At 45.6% G+C, this 27252-nt stretch overlaps 2 protein-coding genes across 2 annotated transcripts in view; one reads left to right on the top strand and one right to left on the bottom strand.

Moving 5' to 3' along the window:
- The window catches only part of AGO2 (argonaute RISC catalytic component 2), a 99335-nt gene extending 86697 nt beyond the window's left edge, over positions 1 to 12638 (top strand). The window contains exons 18-19 of the mRNA XM_053558629.1: positions 537 to 736; positions 1028 to 12638. Of these exons, the coding sequence (XP_053414604.1) occupies positions 537 to 736; positions 1028 to 1136 (309 nt within the window). The 3' untranslated portion in view covers positions 1137 to 12638. The remainder of the gene's footprint in view (positions 1 to 536; positions 737 to 1027) is intronic.
- Positions 12639 to 17379: 4741 nt separating this feature from the next.
- Positions 17380 to 22364, bottom strand: CHRAC1 (chromatin accessibility complex subunit 1). The gene is made up of 3 exons (XM_053559562.1): positions 21440 to 22364; positions 19464 to 19590; positions 17380 to 18704 (listed from the first exon to the last, which is right to left on the bottom strand). Exons 1-3 carry the CDS (start codon positions 21584 to 21586, stop codon positions 18580 to 18582), a joined length of 399 nt encoding a protein of 132 aa, XP_053415537.1. The 5' UTR covers positions 21587 to 22364; the 3' UTR covers positions 17380 to 18579.
- Between the last annotated feature and the right edge of the window lie 4888 nt (positions 22365 to 27252).

Here is a 27252-nt window from a genome sequence, read left to right as displayed (position 1 = left end):
CGGGCACCTGTAGTCCCAGCTACTCGGGAGGCAAGGGCAAGAGAATTGCTTAAGCCCAGGAGTTGGAGGTTTCTGTGAGCTGTGATGCCATGGCACTCTACTGAGGGTGATAAAGTGAAACTGTTTCTAAAAACAAACCAAAAAAAAGTAGCTGGGCATTATGGTGGGTGCCTATAGTCCCAGCTCCTTGGAAGACGGAGGCAAGAAAATCACTTAAGCCCAAGAGTTTGAGGTTACTGTGAGCTGTCATGCCACAGCAGTCCACCAAGGGCGGCATAGTGAGACTCCTCAAAATAAATAAAACATTGTGGAAGACCTGGTTTGTACAGATACACTGCCCTTGATGTAGCCAGTTTTAACGTTGCTTCATCTCTGGATATGATGTCTGCGTGTGAGTAAACGCGTGCACAGTTATATTTTACCAACAAGAAGCTGTTTAACATATGTGGCTCAGATGCATCTTTGGAGATATAAATGTCTTCTCTTTCAAGGCCTCAGGGCAGGGCTCGCTGTCTGATGCTCTCATCTACTTTTAGGGGACAAGCAGGCCTTCGCACTATCATGTCCTTTGGGATGACAATCGTTTCTCTTCCGATGAGCTGCAGATTCTAACCTACCAGCTGTGTCACACCTACGTGCGCTGCACACGCTCCGTGTCCATCCCCGCGCCAGCATACTATGCTCACCTGGTGGCCTTCCGGGCCAGGTACCACCTGGTGGATAAGGAGCATGACAGGTGAGCCGCATGCCTGCCCTCAAGGTCCTGGCAGGGCTGTTTCTGACACAGGCACTGACCACTGGTTTTCTAGAAGAGCCAGCTGTAGGGCCACAGGGCCAGAGCTCACTGTGACACAGACAGCCCTGATTGCCAGCATCTTCTGGGCCACTTGTGGGCCGTGTGGCTGTCAGCACGCTGCTCTCCCCTCCCCAGATGTTCCCTGTGTCACCCTAAAGTGGTTCTTCCTGTTCTGCCTTGTGGTGTGAGAACGCCGCATGTTCTCACGCTCCACTGTCTCTGTCCCTGCAGTGCTGAAGGAAGCCACACCTCTGGGCAGAGTAACGGGCGAGACCACCAAGCACTGGCCAAGGCGGTCCAGGTTCATCAGGACACTCTGCGCACTATGTACTTTGCTTGACATGTTTTAGTGTTTAGCGATTGTATACCGAGTTGGATTCACATGAGACCAGCTACACTCAGACCAACCGATGGCCAGCCCTTCCGTGACAGCCAGCATCAAACATGAGACATCATTGGTTTTCTTAGATTCTCCATTTTCCAGAATGCCTTCCGTCCCAGATTTCAAACTTGGATTTTGAACTGCAGACCTGTATGAGACCCCAATGTCGTAGGAAATATGGTTTGCCAAAATCTATAAGCTGCTTATTAAAATAGAGTCCCATGTTTCCTGAAAATCTCCTAAAACCAGTCTATGAACTCAGGGCTTTAAAACATTTTTAATTTATTTGGTCATTCAATTTACTTATTTTTAACACATGATTCTCTATGAAATTGATGGGCTCAAACTAGCTATGAACGTTCTCTGAGAGTAAAAGCAACATGAAACACAATTGTGGTTTTAAAGCCTTGAACATTCTGATGTTGTCACTAAAGTTGATTTCCAAATGATGCTCGTGTGCTCCTGACATGGCTCACACAAGCTCTTTGGGACAGAGGGCAGGTGGCCGTGCCGAGGTGTCCGCAGGTGTCTTGTTCTGCTGCTGCTGGCCTCACATGCAGCCTGAGCTAGGGGGCAGTGGCAGAAGGTGGCCCTGTGTGTTTACAGCATTTACAGGTCCAGAGAGATTGGCAGACAAGTGCCATTTTAATAAAAATTTATTTAAAAAAGAAAAAAGACAATATACCGACAGTCTAATCATAAGATTTGTCCTATAGGACTGTGACATTTATTTTCCAAAGTTTCTAAAGAATACGGGTCTGTGGTGATAAATACAGTACAATCCTTTTTCACTGTTAATGTCTTTAATGTAAGAGAAAAAAATATATATATCTGGTTTGCAGTATTAATGTGATAGATAGAAGCTGTTTTTCATTTTCTTGACTACGGGGTGCTTCTTGTGATCTGTTTGGCATATTAAGAGTGTTTGGCGCCTGCAGAGTGGACCACGCCTGCGGTTCTTAGTGCTCAAGTACCGGAATATGCAACTGACTTAATGTGACAGCGACAGCCTCCCCCGTGTAGATTGTATAGCCTGTACCTTCCAGAGGGACGAGTGTGCTCACCACATTTGCTCGCACCCTCCCACCTCCCCATTCCCATCCCCATCCCATGTCGCTCAGTTGGTGAAGCACAAATGGAATTTATTCTTCCGTTGCCGGGAGCCAGGTTCACGCATCACGGGGCGTCTGTCTCTGCAGCTCCTGTCGGGTGTGAGGCTGGCTGCCTGCAGAGCCCCCACAGGGCACGGCCATACTGTGGCGTCTGCACTGGGGGCCCTCAGTGTGGGTTTGCCAATATGAGGGCCACCACAAGGAGTTCTAAAGGATGACAACAGACAGCTCTATGCCAAGTGGGCTTTTAGTCCTCGTACACAACTTTGGTAAGAATCAGATCCATGTTTCATGTAGATTCAGGGAAGGGGCTGACCCTTCCCTGGGGCTGCTTCATGCTCTTTAGGTGTTCTCCCTCCTGCCATGTCCCCTCCCCAGCCCTAGTGACATTTACCTCTGGCACTGCAGTGGGCTGAGGCCCAGTGGCGGGCCCCATGCAGAGTGAACGCCCACCTCTGCCTTCTTGTTGACCTGTTTTGCAGGTGATGGGAGGGATGGTCAGTCCAGCTGCAAGAGCCCTGGGCACTCTGCCTGGATTCAAGGCAGTGACAAAGGGATGACAGTTATTTGTGAAGATTCACACTTGGAGCTCTGTGTGTGTGTGTGTGTGTGTACACGTGTGTGTGCATTTGAGCGCAGGTGTCTTATTAATGGCATTAGTCTCTTCTTGCTGTATCTTTTTTTTAATCTTTTGAAGTGACAGAAGCCTCTGCTCTAAGAAACATTGCAATTCCCTGTTGTTTTATTAGCAAGTGGCACTTTCTTCTCTTTGCAGAAGGATTCAAATACACTCTTAAATTACCAGATGCAATCAAGCTAAAAGAGGGAATCTTTTGACTAACAAAGTTTTAAAATCTAAAATTAGGTTAGTTTTCAGCCATTTTTAGAGTCATCTGGAACCATGTATCTTAAAGGTGTGTTTCTGCCACATGCAACAGGCTCTCAGTTGTCTGGGGAATGGTGGTTCTTACAATGCAGATTGCTAGGCCTGCTGCAAACCTCTTGAATTAGATTCTCCAAGGCCTGGGCACAGCACCTGCATTTTAAAGATCACCGTAACCCTGGGCTCCCTGATCTGGGACTTTCTCTCCCTGGTACTAAGGGGCCAGCGAGGGAGAACCCCTCAGCCATGTAGGCAATGTTTTCTAAGCTGATACCCAGAAAAGAGTTCATGCTGGCAGAAAATTGGACCTATAAAAATGTTTTGTCCTTTTGAAGAAAAATTTTCTTTTTGGTGGGCCAAAGTACTTTTAGAGGGGTACTTTTTTATAGCCCTATGCTTACTTTATAAAACTTTTAATACTAAAAATGTTATCATAGACCAAATGTGTCCAGTTGGGTCCACTACATACCTTTGTACATGTCTGATGATTCAGAATTTAAATGGCTATAGTTACAGTTTCTCAGGTAAACAGTTGTTTTCCCAAATTTCTACCAATCCCTCCATTATTAGGATGAATTTTGAGACAGCTTAAAATCTCAAAGTACAGTATGCTAAGTCCCAACCCTGTTCACAAGGAAGCCAGTCCTGTCCAGCCAGAGCAGGGGTCCCAGGCAGCACCCTCTCTGTGCCTTCACTGCTTCCCCAGGGCACCGGGCCCATTCAGACTGGGGGTGCCACTTGCTGGCTTTGTCCCCACCCCACTGTTAAGTAAGGTGTGCCTTGCTTTAAGTAAACTGAATGTGAAAATTATGACGTAGAAATCTGGGTTTATTTGAAAGAAAAACTGGGATATATCTCGTCTCTTTAAGAGAGGTCTCCCAATTAGATTCCTATACTGGACTTTTCCTAATATATTTTAAAATATTAGCTTTTAAAAAACCATTGAGGTACTCCCATCCCTTCACCACTATCTAGTACATTCTACACGTATCTAATAAGTGATTCGAGGAACCCAGGGGAGTCATGTGAAGTTGTCACTCTGTATAAGAGCCCTTTGGTACTGCAAAGATGCCACTCTGTCATCAGTGTATCATAAGCTCACGTTTTCCTAGTTTAGATAAATTTTGTAAAACTGGGCATAACTGTACTTTTAGAAAGGGATTGTTTTATTTTGGTTTTGTTTCAAGTACTTACTTCTGATCCTACATTTGAGGGCCTGCTTTTTCTTTTCAGGAGTGTGTGGCTTCTTGGCAGTGTTCTCACACTCCGTTGCGTCGGCTGGCCACGAGGGCGCTGCTGGAAGCGGGGGCTCCGTGCGGTTTGAGCCTGAACACCGCTCTGCTTGTGTTTCCCCGCGATCAAGTGCTCATTAGAAAGGACAGTTTATGCTCAGCTCCTATGTGGGGTTGAGAGGTGGTTTATTGTTGTTGTTATATATTATTTTTATTGTTGTTAAATGCAAATGTTGCTATTTATTTTTTTGGCCCCTGCTCTGGTTTGATTTGGCCACTGTGGATACTCTGGTGCATGTGGTTACTAACGGATATGATAGAAGTTATTTTCCGCAACTTTTATAAATTCCCTAATGTTCACCTTCAAGTTTGCCGGATGATTTATTTTTGAAAGCCACAAATGTAATTTTTCTGGATGAATTGTTTTTCTTATATATGCAGCAATGTAATTGTACATTGATCTGCAGGGTGATTTAAATTTTATTTTTACAAGGCAGTTTTTCAGTCAAATTATATATTTGATACAATATGTTAAGGATGACCAGCCAGGTGTCATGCGGTGGGGACACCACCAGAATGTCTCGCGGGGCCTTTGGGGGCTGGGACGCTCTTCTTGGCTGCTTGCCATGGTAGCACTTGACATGTTTCATGAGCCTGCAGGAACTGGATGGATGGAGTCCTCCAACCTGGCTTGACCTGTTGGACAGTTGAAAGGAATTTTCATGGGCATTTCCTCCACTAAGGCAGTTCCATTAGGAGGAGCTTTAGAAGTTGACATAGTCCAGACAGTGGACAATCCCAGTGGCCCAGACAAGCCATAAGAAATTTTCCTGTGACCTCTCTCTGACTCATCTCTCACGCTCATGAGGAAAGGAATGTACAATAAATAGAAACAGAAACTTCCTCAGTGTTCATACGCCTCACTTGCGAATTGCAAGTGTATTATTTATATTTTAAGCCCTTCCCCAAAGCAACCAAGAATATTCTTTCTAGCTGCCGTGCCAGCAGTTCCGTCTGCTACGGCGTTTTCACGTAGACATAGTGCACGTGTGGCTTTGTAATGGAGGTGTCCATGTTACACACACACATGCTGACTCATTTTTGTAAGGAAAATTTTCAACTCAAAATAATTGCACTGATTTTTCGACAACTTCTTTTTATTATGTCCAACTTTGCATCTGCTGTATTTGTTGAAATGATTGTAAATAGATTTATGGTTAAAGTAATAATGGTGTGAACACAACGTGTTGTGTTTCTTGTGGCACTTCCCGTGTTGCAGTGTTGCCTGTTAGAGCCGTGCGGACTTCATTCATTCTGTTCGTGTCTTTAGCCTGATGTCTGTTGACCGTTCATGAAGGACAAATTAGCCTCATTTTCTTGTTTTTCTGAAAGGACTTTTTCAATTTATTAAAAGGGGAATGTGCTCTCTTGATATCTGAAGATTTTATCTTAAAAGGAATAATTGTAAATCTTTTGAACACTTTTTGGTCTGTTTAACTCCTTGTTTGCCATGGCTCCCTGAAGTTTTTTCCAGTTTCATCTGGCCTTTGACGGTTTGGATAAGGGGCAGCCATGAGCCCGTGTTACTAGAACACGACGGCCTCCTTTGCGTCTCTGCTCAGAAGTCACAGCCCTGAGATATCAAGACCATCTGTGTGTCACTGTGTCAAGACCATCCTATCTGGCTGCAGCCATGGATGCCAGAGAGACCGGAGGCACAGTGCTGTTCCCGTGCTCTTGTGACATTGTGGGTCTGTCTGTGGTCAGGCTCCCCAAGGTCACAGAAAGGAAGTGTTGAATCCAGACCTGTCTGTGTGTCAGTGTCACGTCCGTTCTGTGGCATGCGCTCTACTCATGCTTCTTTGGATGTGTTTTGCCATTTTCTTGTCTAAAGCGAATGTATTGGCTTAGCCAAATCACTACAGAAGGTGGTTTCTAAATACCTTTTTGTTTAAAAATGGATGCAGATAAAGGCTACCTCTGAATTCTCAATAGATTCATCATGTTTGCTCTTAAGCATAGCTGTCCACACTGAAAATAGCCAAAATTGTTGCCTGAATAAACTGAATTGTGAACATCTCTTTGTTCAGTTCTGGCTTGAAAATTTGTGTGCCAGCCTGTGAGCCTTGGGCAGTGCCTTCTTCCTCTGCTGTGTCGGGTGGACTCCTCAGCGCTGCCCGGCTCTGGGACCCTCGGATTCTGAGAGGCCAGCACAAATGGAATGGGAGGGCTTTTCTGCATGGGACAGCACACTGTCCTCCCAGGCTGGCAAGGAGCATCTCTACGCAGGGCTACGTGTGGCAGAACCTTGAACATGTCCTGCCTGGCTCTTCCCTTTACTGTTTAATAGAAGAAAGCACTTTTGGGGTTTTTTGTTTTGGTTTTTTTTTTTGCTTTACTTAGGAATGGGTTGGAAATAGCTTCCTCCAGTCTCTTCTCCCTTTTTATACACTCTGTAAAATTACGAAGGTGCTTCAACACCAACTCTTGTACTAGTAATATGTTTTAAATAGTTGGCGTGGTTTCAGAAGACATGCAGATTTGTTAGACCTTTGACTTTAGGGCCTTGAATTGCTATCACTCCCCACAAAATGAACTGAGGGTCAAAAGCGAAGTGTTCTGTCCAAATCCAGGGCCCTTTGTTTGAAAGGAGAGAGAGGTCCAAGGCCACTAGGGGCACCACGGACGCCTGACGCTGACTCCTAGGAAGTCTGTCCTGGGCAAGCTGATGACTCTGCCCACCCTCCCTATAATTAACCACTTTGCTGTCAGCAATGTAACCCACCCACACACTGTGCTGTACTGTGGATCCTGGCCACCTCCATTTTCTGTAGGCCCCCTGTGTCCTCCAGCCTTCAGAAGGTCAGCATCTCTCCAAAGCACCTCTGTTGGTTTACTCCTGAGTTACAGATGTGTCTGGGGTTCTGGAGGCAGCTGTGTTCTCGGGCTGGCTGATCATCAGACATTGACTTTGGCCCAGAGGGGTTCAACACATCGTTACCTGGAAGGAGTTGCCTTTAACTGCTGTTTGGGGTTTTGATGCTTTTTATGCTACATGGCATGCTTTAATTCTGAAAGAGCTAAGTGCCCTTTGCAGTCTTTCTAAGAATGTCTTATAACTCTGCACATAGAGACCACCCAGGAAGCACAGGCATTCAGGGTGGGTGCGCCTCTCCCACCCCCGCCTGTCTGCTTGGGCCCACGGGGTTGCCCTCCGGTTTCCAGAACCCACCCAGGGTGCTGGAGAGGGCGCTGCTCTCCTCCCTGTAGTGATGTGAGCTGTTGCACTCAGATCTGCCTGTGAGCTTTTTGCGCACATCTGCAGAAGACCCAAGTGGGCCCTTCTCATCATGTCTACATTTATGAAAGATTATCAAAATGGGAGAACTGAAGATTACTGGTGCTTTGGTGACACTTTCCTGTCTTATTGGCTGGTGTGGCAAATTTCGATGTGTTAAGTCCTTAAGATGCCCCTGGTGTCATGACTGAAGGGTTAAGGCCAGTCCCCTTTGGGGGGCAGTGAAAGGAGGTTGAGTTATCTCCTACTTAAAACCTCCTTGGATTAAGTAGTTCAGAGTTAAAGCTAAAACACCAAATATTAACACTTTTCCCCAAGTGTCTCCAGGAACTAGACTTTGAGGTCGTCCTCATTCAGTTCTTCCCGCAGCTTCAAGGTCTGTAAAATTTGTGAATTTGTCCCTAGCATACCCTTTGCCACTGGCCGGGAGGCGCAATGCAGATGGCTTACCAGGTCCAGGTGCTCGTGTGCGGGACCTGGGGCTCCTTCAAACTCTGGAGATGGTGTGCACAATCTCGAGGGACAGGAAAGGGCAGGCCCTCTGTCCCAAGAAGCAGGTGGTGCCTGGGCCTTCCTAGGGTCCTGAAGGTGCCAGCCTGGTCGTGTTCTGGAAGACCCAGTCTCAGACTCTGTGCCTTTAAAGTCCGGTCCTCACTGTCCTTTCAGAATCATGTCAGGCTACATCTCTGCTGGGAGGTTAGCCTGCGCCATTCCCAGGTCATTCATTGCCTCTTGCCTTGGAATGTCCTCCCCTCTGCTCCTCAGCGAACTGGCGCTGGCCATGCACTGTCTAACCCACAGGTGATGTGCTCGGTCTTGTTGCAAAAAAAAAAATACGCTTAGTTCAGTCACATCCTGACCAGTCCACCTCTGCTGGGATGTCAGGAGGTTGGTGCACAACCCAACTCTTAGGCAGTGGCCATGACCATCAGCAAAACCTGTTGGTTTTGTTCTCATAGTCACTCATCAAGAATATTTATTGTAATGGAAGTAGATGTTTTAAAAGGAATTGGAATCATGTGTTTGTAAAATGCTTGTGAAGTCCTCAGACGTAAGGTGCTACTGAGTCCGCCCGTCCTTATTTTAGAACGCTTTTCATTATTGCTGTTTTGTGACTTGGGGAAGCTGCTTGCTTAGGTGTGGCGTGCACGTCCGATTCCAGTTGTGATATACCTAACATGCAGTTTTTCTTCTTCAAGCCAGGTATTGAGCAGTTTTTTGGCCAACACCCTTCTCTGTTAAGGGATGGTTTTCTTGGTTTTAAGTGGAAAATAACCCAGTGCACTCATTTTTAAATCTGTAGGAGACCCTTTTTACTTCTCTCAGCCCATCCCTCCCCCCAGACCCTCCGCTGCCTTTAGCAGAGGTGCTGGCTTCAGAGGGGTGACATGTTTGTTAACAATTTAGTTCCTCTTCAAAGCCAGACACATGTGACTCACATCCGAAAGTATATAGTTTAGCATTAACTGAAACCTCAGTCCTGAGTTTGATGGTGGATTTTAATGTAGTTGTTACAGGTATGAATTCATGTTTTATAACTGTAGAGGCAAGCAAGTTTTTTATTTTTTAAAAAGTTGTAAGAGAATAATTGTAAGTTTCTGTGCAGCAAAGTGGCTAATTACTCATCAAATATAAGAAGAGAATGTAGTATCTAAATGCAGATTTTTCTTACCTCTGGTACACTGCAGATTACTTACCTAATATTGTATTGAGGGGTTTTAACCCTTAAGTTTTACCAATTTTTCTAGTTTTATTTTATTTTTATAAAATAACTGAAAAAGAACCAAAAATGAATTTAGAAGTTCCTTTTTAATTTACCCCACAGTAAGACATTTTGAATCAAAATGTATTATGACCATTTAAAGTTTACTATTTTCTAAGAAGCTGAGCAGCTCGCAGGGCCTCGTTCAGGTGGTACCCGTGTGCGTCTGGGGGCTCCTTTGAACCTGTACAGTGCAGCTACGTGATGGCGTCTTGTGTTTGCGACATGGGAACCAGGCAGTGCTGTTTTGTAAATTGACAGTTCCTGTATAAACTATTATTTATATACCTTGGCTTCTCTGTGTAAGTTTTCATTTGCTACATGTATTGTAAAATTAATTATGAAATTATAGTACCTGCTAAATACAATTCTGGGGCTTCATGTCATTGTCTTTAGTTTAATACCATGCTGTGTGTGTTGAGGATGTCCATTGCTTGCATGATACTAGGTGGTGATGCCACTTTAAATTAAGCCTTAATCAGATGTTAAATTTAGTTTCAGAGTATGCAAAAATACTAGGCAGAGTGAGTTTAAACTGTTCAGATCAAGATGCTATATCATGATTCAGCAAGTCTTTTCTCTGGAGTTAAAAAGGGAAGCATTCAGCGATACACCTCCCTGTCCGGTCCTCCTCCCCCTCCCCCTGGTCTGTCTTGGCTGTTGCCATTGCCTGGTGAAAATGGACCATTGTGCTTTTCTGTGGCAGTCAGTCAAAAAGACCTGTTCTGAAAGTCTTGAGACATTTTCAGGGTTATTTTTAATGTTTGGGTTTTCCCCCTTCCAGTCTGAGATTTATCATGGCTGATGGAGTGTCAATTTTGGTGTGGGTCTCAGTTGAGATTCACTACGGCTGGTGGAGTGTGCGATTTTGGTGCGGGTCTCCCTTGCAGACCTGCTCGTGATCTAAGCTTTCTTCAGGTAGTGCCACCCGTCACTGTTTCTGCATATGATTAAAATGCATTTTTGTTTTTGTAAAAGCATCTGAAATTTAGAGATAAAATGGAGGGGACCCAGCTTTCTTTACAATGTGGATCTACCTCAGTTAAACAGTTGGGTGCTATTTACTAAGGCTGTCAAATTAAATTGGAAAAAGTAACCAAACAGTGAGATACAACTCCACATGAAACTTGAAATCGTCATTTCCGTTTATTTAATAATATTTTTATTTATTTTTGTGCCTTTTAGTTGAACCCTAATGCATTAAAAAATCAGTACAAAATTAAATGTTTTGTATCACAGGTGGAGAGAAAAGCTCAATTGGTCATGGAATTTTATAGATTTCCCCCCCAGCCAACTCATAATAATGTATTGGAATCCCAACCGCCCTGTCGTGAAAAGAAAAAACATGTATGTCCAAGAGCAAATTAACATTTTATAAACAATAAATTCCAAACTCTTCTATGCATATATTTATAACTGTCACTTCATTTCTGTGCCAGTGAAGGGGCGGCCAAAAAAAAAGAAAAAAATCACAAGTCCTCTTACTGCTTTTCTGCCATTCATGCCCCCTCTTCCTCTGGCACATTTTCTAGGAATTTATTTCATAAGCAGCGAGTGGACTGTTGTCGATCCCTCTCTCCTGACCCACCTGCTGGGTGCTAGTGACCACAGACAGAAAGGGAAAGGCTGTGGCTGCTGCTGAACACAGAGCCATCTCCATGGGTTGGGAGAACTCGGACAGGGGAGCAAGGGAGACGGGAGGCAGACGACTTCGCAAGCTTTTCTATTTGGCAGTTTACAATTCTAGACTTTTCCTACTATGGCAAGCTTTTTCTTACTTAAGTCTTTGGAGGTAACACAGTATTTTGGAGTCTTAAGAATTTGATTTTATACCAATAAGAAATAAAGATTAGAGATCTTTCCTGTAGTATATAGTTTTACTATTTTAAAGGGATCTCTGAATTTTACAAGAGAACCAACATTCCTTAGTGGCAGAACTTTGAAAGTTGATTTGGGAAGCTTTTAGCTGAAGGATCTCAAAAAAAAAAAAAAAAAGGTGATTCTAGTTAAATGTTTTTAATTTTTTAACTTCCATCAGGTTAATACTTGAGCTATATTTTATAAAGCGTAGATCATCCTTTAGTATGCTGCATATAAAGATCAGCATTGTTGCACTTTCTCAGTAATAATAAATGCCCTGCAATTGGCTCACCGGTAAGCATTTTGTTTTTAACCTAACAAGAGTACTTTGGGGCAAGAGATTACATTTATATAGGTACCTCAAAAAAAAAAAAAAAAAAAACACGAACCTGAATATGCTGCATTTTATTTCTTTAGCTTTTACATGTAGCGTTTTGTTTTGTTTTTGTTATTTTGTTTAGATATATGCTTTTTGGACCCCAAAAGACTGTTGAAAGAAAATTTAAAGTTACTTTTGTAGAGATATAGTACCCTTTAAAAAAAAAAAAAAAAACTTTACTGCAATATCTGGTTCAAAGGTTGCCCTACATTAAAATAATACTTTACCTAAATACACCTGAGGAAAAGGATAGTATGTTTATAAGCAGACAATAATGTTCTGAATCTGTTCTGTTCATGCTGCTTTCTTAATATGTTATCTCCATGTCATCAAGAGGTTGGATAACTTATTTCTGTGCTCAAAGGTAAAAATCATGGCATCTTTAATTTTTTTTTTAACCCAGACCTCAAAATATTGCCATTGAGTAAATAGCATGATGCTAAATGCATTGCTGAAATTAGGCAGCCCCATTAACTGGTCTTTCCAGAGGGCTGGTCTTCACACACCTTTATTCCTCAGTATTCACCCTAAACTGAACAGATGGGGAGTGGTCTTGATTGACAAGATAAAACTGGTGAAGAAAGCTAAATGCTGAGAGACTGAGCATCTATTGTCATGTTTAAGCTTAGCTGGGTCCTTTCAAGTTTGTTTTTACAGCTTACTAGGTTAAGTAGTTTGCACTATTTTTGCAATAAATTCATGGAAAACCTAACAGTTACTTGTTTTTGTTTCTTACTGTGTGTATATAAACTAATACTAAGAGTTTGGCATAGTGTTTTTTCACCTCCTTACATAACCCCTAACATGCACAGAATGCTGTAAATCTGATAAAATATGATGTGAATGATATTTTATAAAGTTATTTTGTATGGTGTCAATTTTGTTTTGCCTCATAGTATGTCAGCAAAAAATAAAATAAAATTCCTCCTATTTACAGCTGCCTCTTCCAAGCATATTTATTTGAGCACTTCCTTCAGCACAGGTTGGAGTCCATGTTTCCGAAGTGGAAGCGTGCCCTCGGGAACGGAGGTCCAGGCCCCATTCCGCAGACTGCAGAGCTGCGAAGAATGTCCTTGGCAAAGCTAGGTGTTACTGAGAATTTGGCATGAGTTGGACAGGAGCGGGGCCACCATGATAGCTTGGACAATGGGTATTGCTCCTCTTAGCAACCAGGAGGGAAGAGGAAGTAAAAAGCCATTCAGCTTAGCCAGGCATTATGGCTGGGGCCTGTAGTCCTCGCTACTCGGGAGGCTGGCGCAAGAGAAGCGACCTAGTGAGACTGTCTCAAAAAAAAAAAAAAAAAAGCCATTCAGGTGAGCTCCGGCAAGCTGCCCAGTCCTGGTTCTCAGGCTGCTGGTCTCTCAGCCCCCTAGTGTGACTGGGTTTATACATCAGCCTGCTCTGAAATCCCTGAGGGCCTCATTTTGACTGGACTGTTTTTGACTTCCATCTGTAGGGAAAAGGGAGGGTTCAATTAAAAAAGCAAAAAAAAAAAAAAAAGGCAGAAAACCCCTGGGATGTACATTTTTGCTAAAGCAGTCCAGGGTTTTATCTTCACTTAAAAATATTCTCTGGCTCAGCGCCTGTAGCACAGTGGTTACGGCACCAGCTACATACACCAAGGTTGGTGGGTTTGAACCTGGCCCAGGCCAGCTAAAAACAATGACAACTGCAACAAAAAATAGCCAGGTATTGTGCCAGACACCTATAGTGCCAGCTACTTGGGAGGCTGAGGCAAGAGAATTGCTTAAGCCCAAGAGTTTGAGTTTGAGGTTGCTATAAGCTGTGATGCCACGGCACTCTACCAAAGGCAAAGTGAGACTCTGTCTCAAAAAAAAAAAAAAAAAAAACTAATGATTTTTAAGGATATGTATTTATTATGGAAAACAATGTTCAGATAAACAAGGTGAAATTTTTAAATTATCTGTAATCATGGCACTGATAGGTAATTAATCACCTATTAATGGTCTATTTTTTTCCAGAATATTTTTTTAAACAAAATTAAGCTGTGCTTTTTTTTTTTTTTTGAAACGAGTCACTCTCGTGTCACTCTAAAGTGTATCACAGCTCACAGCAACTTCAAACTCTTGGGCTTAAGCAATTCTTTTGCCTCAGCTTCCCAAGTAGCTGGGATTACAGGTGCCCACCCCAACACCCGGCTATTTTTTTGTTGTTTAGCAGGTCTGGTCTGGGTTTGAACCTGCCAGCCCCAGGATATGTATCTGGCGCCATAACCACTGGGCTATGGGCACCGAGCCTGTGCTTATTTCTTAATGTACCTAGAATCCTGTACCACTTCTTAGTATCTCAAGCACAAAGCACTTTTGTGCCCACTGCCCGAGACATAACACTAGTCAAAAATGGAAGAATATGCATCAACTGATGAGATCTACAATGTGTTCTCCATGCCCTGCCTTTGTTCATTCTTGTCATTTCAACATTTATTAAATGGCCAGAAGCACTCATGATCTGATGGAAGAACTTAAATAGAGAAGCAATATTTGATGCTAAGTGCTGTGTGAATGAGGAAAGGACTCCAAATAATAACTCTTTCATCAGAGGACGTGAGATGAACATTTCTGCCCCATATAGGATCAACCCTGTCTATAGGAAGGAAGGATGATGCAGGAGAGCAGTGCAACAGAGTAAGGTCACAGTCAAAGACCTGGAACTCCAAGCCGGCATGGCTCAGACTGCACATTTCAAAGCTGCATGAACCAGTGAAGAGTTCAGCCTGCGCTCTGAATCCCACATCCACCACGTCCGTACTCTGGGATTCCATTCCCTTCTCTGTAAAATGTGGTTGTTTACTTTGCAAGTTGTGAGGATTCAATGAAAATATATGTAACGCACGTAGACTGGGCTCAGCCCTCACTGGCTACTCAAAATATCAGCTATTTCTAACACTTCTAACCAGGAAAAGGAAACTCATCTTCCTAAAGTCATTTTGATGATCTAACAGCAGTATGCAACATGATAGGAAACCAGTTAGGAAGCTACTGTACAGTCTAGCATGTCAGTGCTCCCCAGATGACTGGATCTGAAGTGCTGTGGTGGATTAATATTTGTCCTGGGGATTGTTAAACATCACAATGCTTTAGGCACAGGCACTGCAGGCCAAGCACAGCCCCTGAAAGAGTGGCAGGAAGCCTTTGTGACTGGACCTGATGAGGTTTTTTTGTTTTGTTTTGTTTTTCTGGTGATGAGTTTTTAGGTATGACACAAAAAGCATGATCCATGAAAGAAAAAAGATGAATAAATTGGACTTTCCCCATATTAAGACCTCCTCTTTAGAAGATGCTATTAAGAGAATAAAGACGTATCTGGCAAAGGACTAGTATTCATAACATAGAAAACTCAAAACTCAACAAAAACTGATACCAAGTTTTGCTGAGCAAGTGGAATGATTCACTGCTGACAGGAATGCGGTATAGCACAGCCACTTTGGAAAACATATTGGCACTTCTTACCAATGTATAACATGCAATCAATGTGTACACTTGGTGCCTGTGCTCAGTGGTTAGGGCACCAGCCACATACACTGGAGCTGACAGGTTCAAATCCAGCCTGGCTTGCCAAACAATGACAACTACAACCAAAAAATAGCCGGTAGCTGCGCTTTGTGGCAGGCACCTATAGTCCCAGCTACTTGGGAGGCTGAGGCAAAAGAATTGCTTCAGCCCAAGAGTTTGAGGTTGCTGTGAACTGACACCACGGCACTCTACCGAGGGCACATAGTGAGAATCTGTCTCAAAAAAAAAAAAAAAAAAAAACCTGTGTACAAATGCTGATAGGGCTTTATAATCATCAAAACTAGAGAGAAGCCAGGCACAGTGGGGAGATGACAGCAGGAAGATCGGCTGAGTAGCAGAGTCTGAACCCAGCCTGGACAGAATAAGTGAACTCCCCTCTCTACCAAAAATAAAAAGCTAGCCAGGTGTGGCAGCACACACCTGTAGTCCCAGCTACTGAGGAGGCTGAGGCAGGAGGACTGTTTGAGCCCAGAAGTTGGAGGCTACAGTGAGCTATGATCTAGCCTGGATTATGGAGTGAGACCACCATCTCTTCAACTGGAAACAATCTAAGTAATTATCCATGTAATAAAGGAATGGAAAAACAAACTGGTGTGTCCATACTATGCTACTAAGCAAAGACAAGGATGGACTACTAGTTACCTGCAACAACATGGATTAATCTCAAATGCCTTATGCTAAACATAAAAATTAGACTTGGCTGGGCACTGTGCCTCACATCTATATCCTAGCACTCTGGCAGGCTGAGGTGGAAGGATCACTTGAAGTCAGGAGTTTGAGACCAGCCTGAGCAAGAGTGAGACTCCTGTCTCTACTAAAAACAGAAAAATTATCCAGGTATAGTGGCAGGCATCTATAGACACAGCTACTAAGGAGACTGAGGCAGAAGGATTGCTTGAACCCAGGAGGTTTTTTGTTTCTGTTTTTCTTTTTTTTTGCAGTTTTTGGCCAGGGCTGGGTTTGAATTTGCCACCTCCGGCACATGGGGCTGGCGCCCTACTCCTCTGAGCCACAGGTGCCACCCTGAACCCAGGAGTTTGAAGTTGCTGTGAGCTAGGGTGAGGCCAGGGCACTCTAACCTGAGGCAACAGTGAAACTGCCTCAAAGAAAAAAATTAGACTCAAATGCTACATACTGGGCTCAGCACCTGTAACTCAGTGGCTAGGGTGCTAGCTACATACACCAGTACTGGCGGGTTCGAATCCAGCCCGGGTCTGCCAAACAACAATGACAACTACAACCAAAAAAACATACCTGGGCTTGTGCTGGGTGCCTATAGTCCCAGCTACTTGGGAGGCTGAGGCAAGAGAGTTTAAGCCCGAAGAATTTGAGGTTGCTGTGAGGTGTGAAGCCACAGCACTCTACACAGGGCAACAGCTTGAGACTCTGTCTCAAAAAGATAAATAAATAAATAAATAATAAAAGTGCTACATACTGTATGATTCTATTTGTAAGACTTTTCCAGACAAGTCTGGTCAGCAGTGTATGGTCTCTAGGCCAAACCCAGTCCTGTTTTTGTACAGCATATAAGCTAAAACTTTACATTTTTAAATGCCTGGAGAAAAAAGATTTCATGACACATGAAAGTTATACCAAATCCAAATTTCAGTTTCCAGAAATAAAGCTTTATTGAAGTATAGCCACACTCATTCCTTTCATCTACGGCTGCTTTTGTACAACAGTGGCAGAGTTTAGTAGCTGTGACAGATAAGCCCACAAAGCTTAAAATACTTGCTAAATGGCCTTTTCCAGAAAAAACTGGCTGACCCCTGCTACAAGGACAGAGGATACCTCAGTGGTTGCCAGGGTAAAAGATGGGGATGGATTTGACCATGAGGAAATTTGGGGGGAGAACTGTGGTATCTTAATTGTGGTGGTTACATGCATGACTACATTTGTCCAAACTCAGGAGTAAGTTTAATAAGAGGGACAGAAAACAGTAGCTGCTGGGGGGGGGGGGGGGGGTGGTGGAGCGACTGCACAGGTGCAGAGGGCAGCACTTGGGTGATGGAACTGTTCCGCATCCATCAAGATTCACTTTGGACACTACAAAGGGTAATTTACTGGATGTAAATTATAATTCTTTTTTTTTTTTTTTTTGTAGAGACAGAGTCTCACTGTACCGCCCTCGGGTAGAGTGCCGTGGCGTCACACGGCTCACAGCAACCTCTTAACCCTTGGGCTTACGCGATTCTCTTGCCTCAGCCTCCCGAGCAGCTGGGACTACAGGCGCCCGCCACAACGCCCGGCTATTTTTTGGTTGCAGTTTGGCCGGGGCTGGGTTTGAACCCGCCACCCTCAGCATATGGGGCTGGCGCCCTACTCACTGAGCCACAGGCGCCGCCCGTAAATTATAATTCTTTTTTTTTTTTTAAGAGACATTGAAGAGACAGGAGTCAAACATTCACCATATATGAGGGAAAAAATAAGGCTTATGGTTTTCTCTTAGACAGTAAAAGGATTTAAAGCAAAGAACAGTAAGAAGAGATATTATCAATACACAAATTTTTTTTTTTTTTTTTTTGGTTCTTAGCCGGGGCTGGGTTTGAACCCGCCACCTCTGGCATATGGGACCGGTGCCCTACTCCTTGAGCCACAGGCGCCACCCCACAAAATATTTTTTTTTAATTTTAAGAACATGCATATGCAGAAGAAATATTTCTTTTTGTTTGGTAATCCTGACTTGGAATTTTACTCCAGTAATGAAAGTGTTGGAAATGCTTATTTTTAAATTACACAAAATTCTCAAGCAGTAAACAACAGAACACTACACCAACAGCAAACTCTAAAACTTGTTCTGAAAAGTACTTCTGTAAAAATATGTACATATCTTTAATAGAAAAAAGTATAAAAGATTAACATTTGAATCCAGTACCTGCAAAATATAAAAGTTCTGATGTAACATACTCTACCTATAAACTACAAATTTAGCTAAAACTGAATCTGTTTATAAGAATTCCACAATATACATATACGAATTTACACAACCGGTATTTTAGAAGCTCTTCAAAATCTATTTGTAAATTAGAAAATGAAGCAAAGTCATCTTTGCCTCTCCAGTTTGGAGCTGAGCAGAGTAACCAGCAGTGCCCGACCGTCCCGGCAGCTTTCTCAGTTACCTCCCACTGCAGCGATGCCCTCTCAGAGGCCGCTGTCTGGGTCACCTCCCCTGGGACTGTTTGTGGTGTAAGTGCTGAGATGCTGATCTTAGCCAGGAAAGGATACAATAAACTGGAAGTCTCTTAAAAGGAAGAGAGATAAAGGTGTAGCAGCCACACATCTACCAAAGCAACTGTGCTGACCCCGGAGGCTCCTCACCAGGCTGACTTTTAAAACTCTAGTTTAGGGTTCAGCTTCGTTGTCATTTTCGTCATCGTGGTCATTCTCCTCCTCATCATCATCTTCCCTCTTTTCTTCTTTTAGCATTTTCAGGTATTTACTAGCTAAAATCTTCTTTGGTAATATATCTTAAAAACATAAAACTTACATCAACAATCGGTTATGTAGACTATAAATACAGTAATACAAATTTCAAAATGTACTAGTTCCTGCTTTTATAACAGGTTCCAAAACAAGACAAAATTCAGGCTACTCTTCTGTGTGAACTATCAGAGAAACCAGCATTGTCTTCTGACTAATGCCATAGACTCATTCGCATTCCACTGACCATAAACCAATGCGCTCCATACAATATTTCTGTAATCAACACTCCGCACCCTGAGATAGGCTGGGCTGCCTAACGTCTGCTGGGTAGACTTTAGATCGTTTTAGCTGTGGGCCCGCTGCCTGTGGGCAGCAAGCACTACTAACTCTGTTGCTGGGGCCTAGTGGACAGGCCCAGTATTCCCTTCAGTGGTGGGAGAATCCTGATGGGGAAGAGGCTGCCTCTCACCCAGCCAACCACATCCTGTGCATGTTGTTGACCTCGTTATAGTTCTAAGTGCACCACATTACATATTCAAATAGAAAAGATTGGGTGGTGCCTGTGGCTCAAAGGAGTAGGGCGCTGGCCCCATATGCCAGAGGTGATGGGTTCAAACCCAGCTCTGGCCAAAAACTGCAAAAAAAAAAAAAATAGAGAAGATTAAAAATATCTTCCTGTGCCAACCCATAGTAAACTTTGCCACCTGGAGAAAGCAGCAAAATATCTCATTCAGTGAAAGAACAGGGAAAAAAAAAGTTACAGTAACTAATTTTTTAACCAGAATGTTACAAAAACTAAATACCTGCAAGAAACTGAAAAGTTTCGGATTCCTCTGCAGTATTTGCTAAGTCGCTGTAAGTCAGGGCTTTCTTTTCCCTTCCACTGCCATGTCTGTAGGAATAGGTGGCTAGATATTGAACAAAGAGTTCCTAAAACAAAATGAAAAAGTAACATGAAAGGTGTGCTTTAAAAATTACCACAGAGCTTAATTGTTTAAATTACACTAAGTTTATGTTTCTATTAAGTTTAAAAGACTTCAGATTATCCTGGTTACTCAAATTAAATTACAAGAAGTCACTGGGGAAAGGAGAAACATGAAAAGCAAGGCCGTATCAAAAATGGTAGCAAGAAGGCATTTTCCAGAGGATTATATATCTAAGTTAGGAATGCATTTATGTTTTTCTATTTGAATACATCTTATAAGGTGTTCACCTACAACTATAGTAATCAACAAATTGAAGCTGAAAATTGGCCACATTTGCCATTTTGCCCAAACTCTTCTTCTATGCTAGGAACAGACATGCAATCCTTACACTGACCTAAGGCTACAACCTAAATTGAGCCTCTGTCTTTCCCAAGGTGTTGACTTTGGTTAATCCATGTAGTTCAGTTAATGAGGGATCAGAGAAGTGCCTGCATAAATCTTAGTCCAATAATCCTAACAGAAGGAAACTGCAGGACATGAATGTGGCCGGGTACAGTGGCTCAAGCCTGTAATCCTAGCACTTTGGGAGGCCGAGGCCCGTGGGTTGCCCTGAGCTCACAGGGACCAACCTGAGCAAGTGTGAAACCCCCTTCTATAAAACTAGTCAGGCGTTGTGTCGGGCGCCTGCAGTCCCTGCTACTCCGGAGGTTGAGACAAGAGAATCGCTTGAGCCCAAGAGTTTGGGGTTGCTGTGAGCTATGACACCACAGCACTCTACCAAGGGCGACAAAATGAGTCTCGGCCTCAACAACAACAAAAAAGAATGTCCCAGATCTCATGCTGAATCAAAAATTACCCTCCTGGGCGCCAAGAAAGCATGGCTCTGGCACAAAGCAGGCAAGAAATCCGTCATTTCCCACTTCCCTCAGCTCTGTTACATTCCGTAGGGACACAACTACTGAAGTACAAGTGGAGAATGGAAAATGCAATCTAAGCAGAGTTAAAACACTTAACTGTATAGCTTAAACATGGCCCTGATTAACAGCAAAAAAGTTTCTGGCTCATCACTGTCAAAACTAAACAAAAGTGAGCAATTTTATCTATTTTGCACTCAGGTGGGGGCTGTCACAATTGTAAAACTAAGTTCCCTGGAACTTCTTAAATTCTGGCTAGAAGTACTGCCAGGTTCGGGCGGGTTCGAGAATCCTGGAACTGCAGAACCGGAGTCGCGGCCGCGGGAGGACAGCCCGGAGCTGCGAGGGAAGCGCTCGGCGCCTCCAGGGATCCACGAGGGGAGCACCGGCCCTCGCACGGGGCACTGGAGTTAGAGCCCCAAACTACCAGGCAGGCTGGTCACTACAAAATAGAAGGCTTTGCGAGGGGGTACAAAAGTGGAGCCGCCGCCACAGAATCCCAACGAAAACCAGCGGGTCTACATCGCCGTCCACTGAACCGGGAAGGCCGCGAGGTACGCGCCGCGCGCAAGGGAAGACGGGAACTGATCTGGGGGTGGGGTGAGAGCGCGCCAGGGAAGACGGGAGCCGGCCAGTGGGCGGGAGCGGGCTTGTGGGCGGGGTGAAGCCAGCGGGGAAGGGCGGGAGCGGGCCAGTGGGCGGGGCGAGGGAGGGCGGGAGAGGGCTTATGGGCGGGGTGAAGCTTGTGAAGAAGGACCGGAGCGAGCCTTTGGGCGGGGCGAAGGCGCGCGCGCGCGCGCAAACAGGCGTGGGAGCGGGCAGCTAAGCGGCGCACTGGCCGAAGGGGACTGGACGGCGCTGGGAGCCCGCAGGGTCGGCCGCGACGGTTAAGGGCAGTCCCCAGTTCCCCCTTCTTCTTCCCGCGCTCGGCCCGCTCACCGTGGCCTTGGCCGTGAGCACCAGTGCCTCCTGGTTGATGCTGGACACCTCGGGGGAGCTCTTCATGATGACTCGGATGCGGGACAGGGGCAGCGACACGAGCCGGTGCTCCCCACACTTGTCCTTGCCCGCGGCCACGTCCGCCATCTTCCTACCCCGCCAGCGCGGCGCCAGCCAGGGCCCGAGCGCGAGCCGGAGGCCCGATCCGTCGGCCGGCGCGGGCAGCCAGTGTCCCGCTGCCGCGTGGGAGTTGTAGTGCTGGGAGGCGCGGCCGCGAGCCGGGGCGGACCTTCTAGGGGACTACATCCCCCGAGATGCCCCGCGCGCCGCCTCCGGGGCTCACACCGCCCGCGCGTGCGGCGTCTTCGTGCCGTGGGGCGCGCGTATCTGCCCGCGGGACGCGGAGGAAGCGGCCCTGAGGCCTGGAACTCGGTTTTGTTTTCTTGAGACGGGGTCTGGCTCTGTCGCCGGGCGAAAGTGCCATGGCGTTGGCCTAACTCCCTGCAGCCTTAAACGTCTGGGCTGAAGCGGTCCTCCTGCCTCAGCCTTCCGAGTAGATCGGACTACGGGCACGCGCCGCCACGCTTCGCTAATCTAAAACAATTTTTTATGGAAACGTCTCACTGTGTTCTTCAGGCTGGTATCAAACTCTTGACCCCAAGGGATCCTCCTTCCTCCCAAAGGGCTGGGATTAGGATGGGCCCTTTGAAGGATGGGTGAGAGTTCTCCCGACAGCCCAGGAAAGGCTTCACCCTCAGAGCCTCGTCACCCAGTAACTGCGGATCAAGCGCTTGCTCTGCGGGGAGAGGGAATGCGGCGAATGGAAAGTAACTTTTTAGGCTCGGCGTGCCTGTTGCTCAGTGGTTAGGGCACCGGCCACATGCACCGGGCCTGCCAAACAACAATGACAACTACCAAAAAAAAAAAATAGCTCGGTGGTGTTGTAGTCTGTAGTCCCAGCTATTTGGGAGGCTGAGGCAAGAAAATCGCGTAAGCCCAAGAGTTGGAGGTTGCTGTGAGCTATGACGCCAGGGCACTCTACCCAGGGCGACATAGTGAGACTCTGTCTCAAAAGTAAATCTTTCTTGAAGCTCATGCTCTAGAGAGGGGAAGACAAAATAAGCAAAGACATGCTCCACTGTCTGGTACTGAGACCTTTGGGGAAGGAAAACAAAGCAGTGTGAGCAGATACAGAGCAACTGGAGCTTACAGGGCGATAGAAAAGAGAAAACAAGGCTCAGCGCCTGTGGCTTAAGCGGCTAAGGGGCCGGCCACATACACTTGAGCTGGCAGGTTTGAATCCAGCCCAGGCCCACCAAACAACAACGACAGCTGCAACCAAAAAAATAGCCGGGCGTTGTGGCAGACACCTGTAGTACCAGCTACTTGGGAGGCGGAGGCAGGAGAATTGCTTGAGCCCAGGAGTTAGAGGTTGCTGTGAGCTGTGATGCCATGGCATTCTACCCAGGGGACAGCTTGAGGCTCTGCCTCAAAAAAAAAATAAAAGAAATCAAGCTCTACTCAGTAGGAGGAAGCTTTTTCCCAGGATGAGGCACTCTACAGATACATAGGTCCTGAGGCCTAGCATGAACAGCCTTTTCAGGGAAGACTGATGTGGGGAGCCAGGTATTCCTGATGAGATTTGAGAGGCAGCCAGCACTGGGGCTTGTTGGAATTTTGCCTAGGAAAAGCAGGCAGTGGTTGAAGGATTTCAACAATGGAGTTATGAACTGTGTCCTCATTTTTAAAAAGACCCCTCTGGCTATTGATAGTGAGGTGGGGGAGAAGTAGAGAGCCAGAAAGAAGGTAGGTGGTGATGAGGAGGCCAGCAGGGCTAAGGTGAAACTACCTAGAAAAGGAATGGCAGGAGGTGGCCAGAGCAAGGACAGCAGAGACCACAGACTTCTTTCCAAATGAGTGAGGAGGCCTATGGAAGAATAAGGTGGTTCAACTTAACTTTTCAAAGGATCATGGGAAGTGGTAGGATTTGAAACCTCATTTGAAGACAGAGCCAACTCCATCTTCCTGGGGGCTTTCAGCACTCCCCCTTTAAGACCGGAAGCTCAGCTGAGAGTTCAATAATAACCACAAAACCCCAGCTTCCCCTTGTAAGGACTCCCCTTACCAGCTGTTGGCTCTTGTCAAATTCGGTTTGCATTAAGGATTCCCCTGCCCCTACCAAAAGCCCCTTATAAAAGGTTTCCACCACTGCTTCTAGGGGTTAAGAGACTGAGGCTTGAGACCCCTCTTGGCCTGGCAGATCAGTAAAAGGACCCTTGCTTAATTTGGACTCAGTATGCTGGCATTTCTCTATTCCACCCGCTTTGGGTATAACAACAGGACTTTCTGATGTGCCATGAATCATCAACAGAATGTACTAGATACCTGAAATAGCCCAGTAAAGAGGGCCAAGTGCAGTGGCTCATGCCTACAATTCCAACACTCTGAAAGGCTGAAGTAGGAGGATCCCTTGAATTCAGGATCTCAAACCCAGCCTGAGCAAGATTGAGACCCTGTCTCTACTAAACATAGAAAAATTAACCAGGCACAATGACATGCTCCTTTAGTCCCAGCTACTTGGGAAGCAGAGGCAAGAGGATCACTTGAGGCTAGGAGTTTGAGGTTGCTGTGAACTATGATCACACCTCTACACTCCAGCCTAGGCAAAAGAGGGAGACCCTGTCTGAAGAAAAGAGAGAATTGGCCCCCCAGTAAGAGCCTTCTTTTGTGATGGACCATACCGTGTGAGGGACCAGTTGTAACAGGGGTTTTGGTTGGAATGTGTTAGGTTCAATGTTTTCTTCCCCATTGTGACCTCAGGTCCTGGCCCAAATAATTGAGTACAGAAATACATGTCAGACACTACTAGGCACAAGGGGACAGATGGTGACCAAGACTTCATGGTCCCTGGTCTTGGGGAGCTTGCTCCCAAGTTCTAGGTTAAAATGTCCTCCAATGGTAAGAGCTATGAAGAAAACCAAACCATGGGAGGGTGATAGGGTAGCTTCTCTGAGAAGCGACATGTGCACCCAGATCTGAAGAAAGAAAAGAAGCCAGCAAGCAAAAAAGCCAGGGCAAGATGAACTTTCTGAACAAGACAGCATATGGGAATAACACCTGAGCAGGTAGTCTCATGATTGGAGGAACCAAAAGGCCAGCATGGCTGGAGCTTATTGAGGTAGAGCACACAGCAGGTGTGGTTAGCAAGGTAGGTGAGACCAGCTCAGGAAGGTGGGTAGTACTTTTGGCTTACATTCTGAGAGCAGCAGAAAATGGAGAGCTTTAAGGTAAGAATTTTTAGGGCTGAGTGCGGTGGCTCACACTGGTAATCCTAACATTCTGGGAGGCCGAGGTGGGTGGATTGCCTGAGCTCATGAGTTCCAGACCAGCCTGAGCCAGAGTGACACCTCATCTCTAAAAATAGCCAGGCATTGTAGTGGGCGCCTGTAGTCCCAGCTGCTTGGGAGGCTGAGGCAGGAGAATTGCGGAAGCCCAAGAGCTAGAGGTTGCTGTGAATCCTGTGACGTCATGGCACTCTACCAAAGGTGGTAAAGTGAGATTCTGACTCTACAAAAAAAAAAAAAAAGACATTCAGAGCAGACTCCTCTGGGTCTGCAGAGGCAGGAGATGCTGCTTCAGCCTCAACATTCTGTTTGTTTTTTTGTTCCAATTTGGCCGGGGCCTGGTTTGAACCCGCCACCCTCAGTATATGGGGCCAGTGCCCTCCTTACTGAGCCACAGGAGCCGCCCTCAACATTCTGTTTTTAGTCAAGGATTTCCTTTTCTCTGCTTCCTGACCTTTTGGGAAAGTCCTTGACAGTCACAAAGACAATGGCAAGAAACTGCCCCAGAAGAACTAGCAGCATAGTAGAACCCTTCGGTCCACGCAAGAAACAAGCTCTGAGGTTGACATTTTTAAGCTTTGAGGTGTCTTGGTTCCTTAGCTGATCTTGCTTTTTGTATGGCTTGTCTTTTCTCTTTTCAGTGCTGTATGTTCAAGAGCAGGATGGGTTAAGATTAGGAAAGATACCAGAAGAGGAAGATGTTTAGAGAGCTGAACGAAGAGAGCCAAGAGAAGTCGGGTGTGGGATTGGTAGGTGATGTGTGCAGCTATTAATCATTTGAGAAGCAGGAAGAGGAGCAAAGCAGAAACTCTTCAGCTGGAGGACAGGGAAAGTGCTTACCACTTAAAGAAATCAACTTCAAACCTAAGACCTTAGGAGAACTAAAGACACTATTATCCTTGAGGCCGCCCCTGCCTCTCCCCCACCCCCACGCTGGGAAAAGCACAATGAGTTAGTGTCCTACTGATGCTGTCATAGCTCTTTTTATCAGTTAGCTCACTTTATCTTCTTTTTTTTTTTTTTTTTTTTTTTTTGCAGTTTTTGGCCGGGGCTGGATTTTGAACCCACCACCTCTGGCATATGGAGCTGGCACCTTACTCCTTTGAGCCACAGGCGCTGCCAGCTCACTTTATCTTCACAGCAGTGCCTGGCTGTACATTCTCCTGGGTAACCCAGGGCGCTGCAAGGCACATAACTATGTTTCCCACAGTCCCTGCCAGCTGGCCCATGTTAGGTTCTGCCAAGGGCAGGCACCTGTGAGAGGTTGCAGCAGGGCAGTAGGAGGCAGCATTATCTACCTGGTGGCTCTGGCTGCAAGATTGTGACCACAGAGGTTACAGTGAGTGGGACCAACACAGATGATGGTTCGGGCAGATCTGCCCCGAGTTTCTGTGCTGCCGTAGCACCTGGAGCAGTCCCCAGCTTCCTGATCTCCAGGTGGCAACTCCCCCACCTCCCTCACACCCCTCTAGCTCTCCCAGCCCCCCTTGAAATCAACTCTTGACATAAAGTCCATCTCTGTTTGAAATACCTACAGAAGTTTCTGCCCTTTTGACTGAGCATTGAAACGTGCTTAATCCCTACTGTGGTGCTAGGAAGCAGACACACGGAAATGAGGATGGAGTGGCGTCTAAATTGATTGCACTGGTCTGTAGAGCATGCCCTGGCAGCAGTTAAAGTGTTGCCTACCACTGCCTAGAGGTCCACTGAAAGTCAGGCTGCTGCGAGTGACCATCACGGCGGGGAATACTGATCGCAAAGCTTGTGGGATGAGCTAGCTTCTTCTGATTTCAAAGGAGAGATTTCAGAGGGAAAATTAAAAGGTCAGCTTTTAACTCCCAGATGAAGGGTGAGCAGACCCAGTTTCCACGATGGGAAGAGGCTCCCTGACCTTGTGGAGCCTGAGCAGGCTTTGATCCTCCCTGATGCCTGATTACAGCATGAACTGGATTCACAGGGTCACTGAGTCTTCTTTGTGATGTTAGGCTACTGATTGGGAACAGTGGGGTCCTGAGAATTGAAATGGGGACAGTTGGGATGATGCAGTAAATCTGAGAACCTTCAACCCTAACCCCTGAGGGCCTCTTTATCAGCAGGAATAGCTGATGGCTTCCTGCCTGCCTGAGGTTAGTCTTTGCTTGCTTCAGTCCTATTAATGCCCTCACTTGAGTGGGTACCTGGCAAAGAGATGCTGAATGCTGAAGATCTGCCCCTCACTAACTCCAGTTCCTCATTTGAGTCAGATGCCTCATGCCCCAGGGAAACGACTGCAAACCTCATGTGGGAGATGTATAGAATATTAATCCATTTTTATCAGCAGAATCCTAGGGAATATATAGGCAATGAATTCTGTGGTGTCAACCCAGAGTGTAAGAAACATCAGGCTTAACTTATCAATAAGCTGACTTACCAGCTCAACATGTCAGCACCAGCAGCTGGGAATGGCCCCAACAGTTGCTTAGCTAAGCC

This window comes from Nycticebus coucang, chromosome 13 (genome assembly GCF_027406575.1).
Source record: "Nycticebus coucang isolate mNycCou1 chromosome 13, mNycCou1.pri, whole genome shotgun sequence".
Classification (NCBI taxonomy): Eukaryota; Metazoa; Chordata; class Mammalia; order Primates; family Lorisidae; genus Nycticebus; species Nycticebus coucang.
The sequence above is the reverse complement of the archived record's forward strand: the minus strand, read 5'-3'. Positions and strand labels throughout refer to the sequence as shown.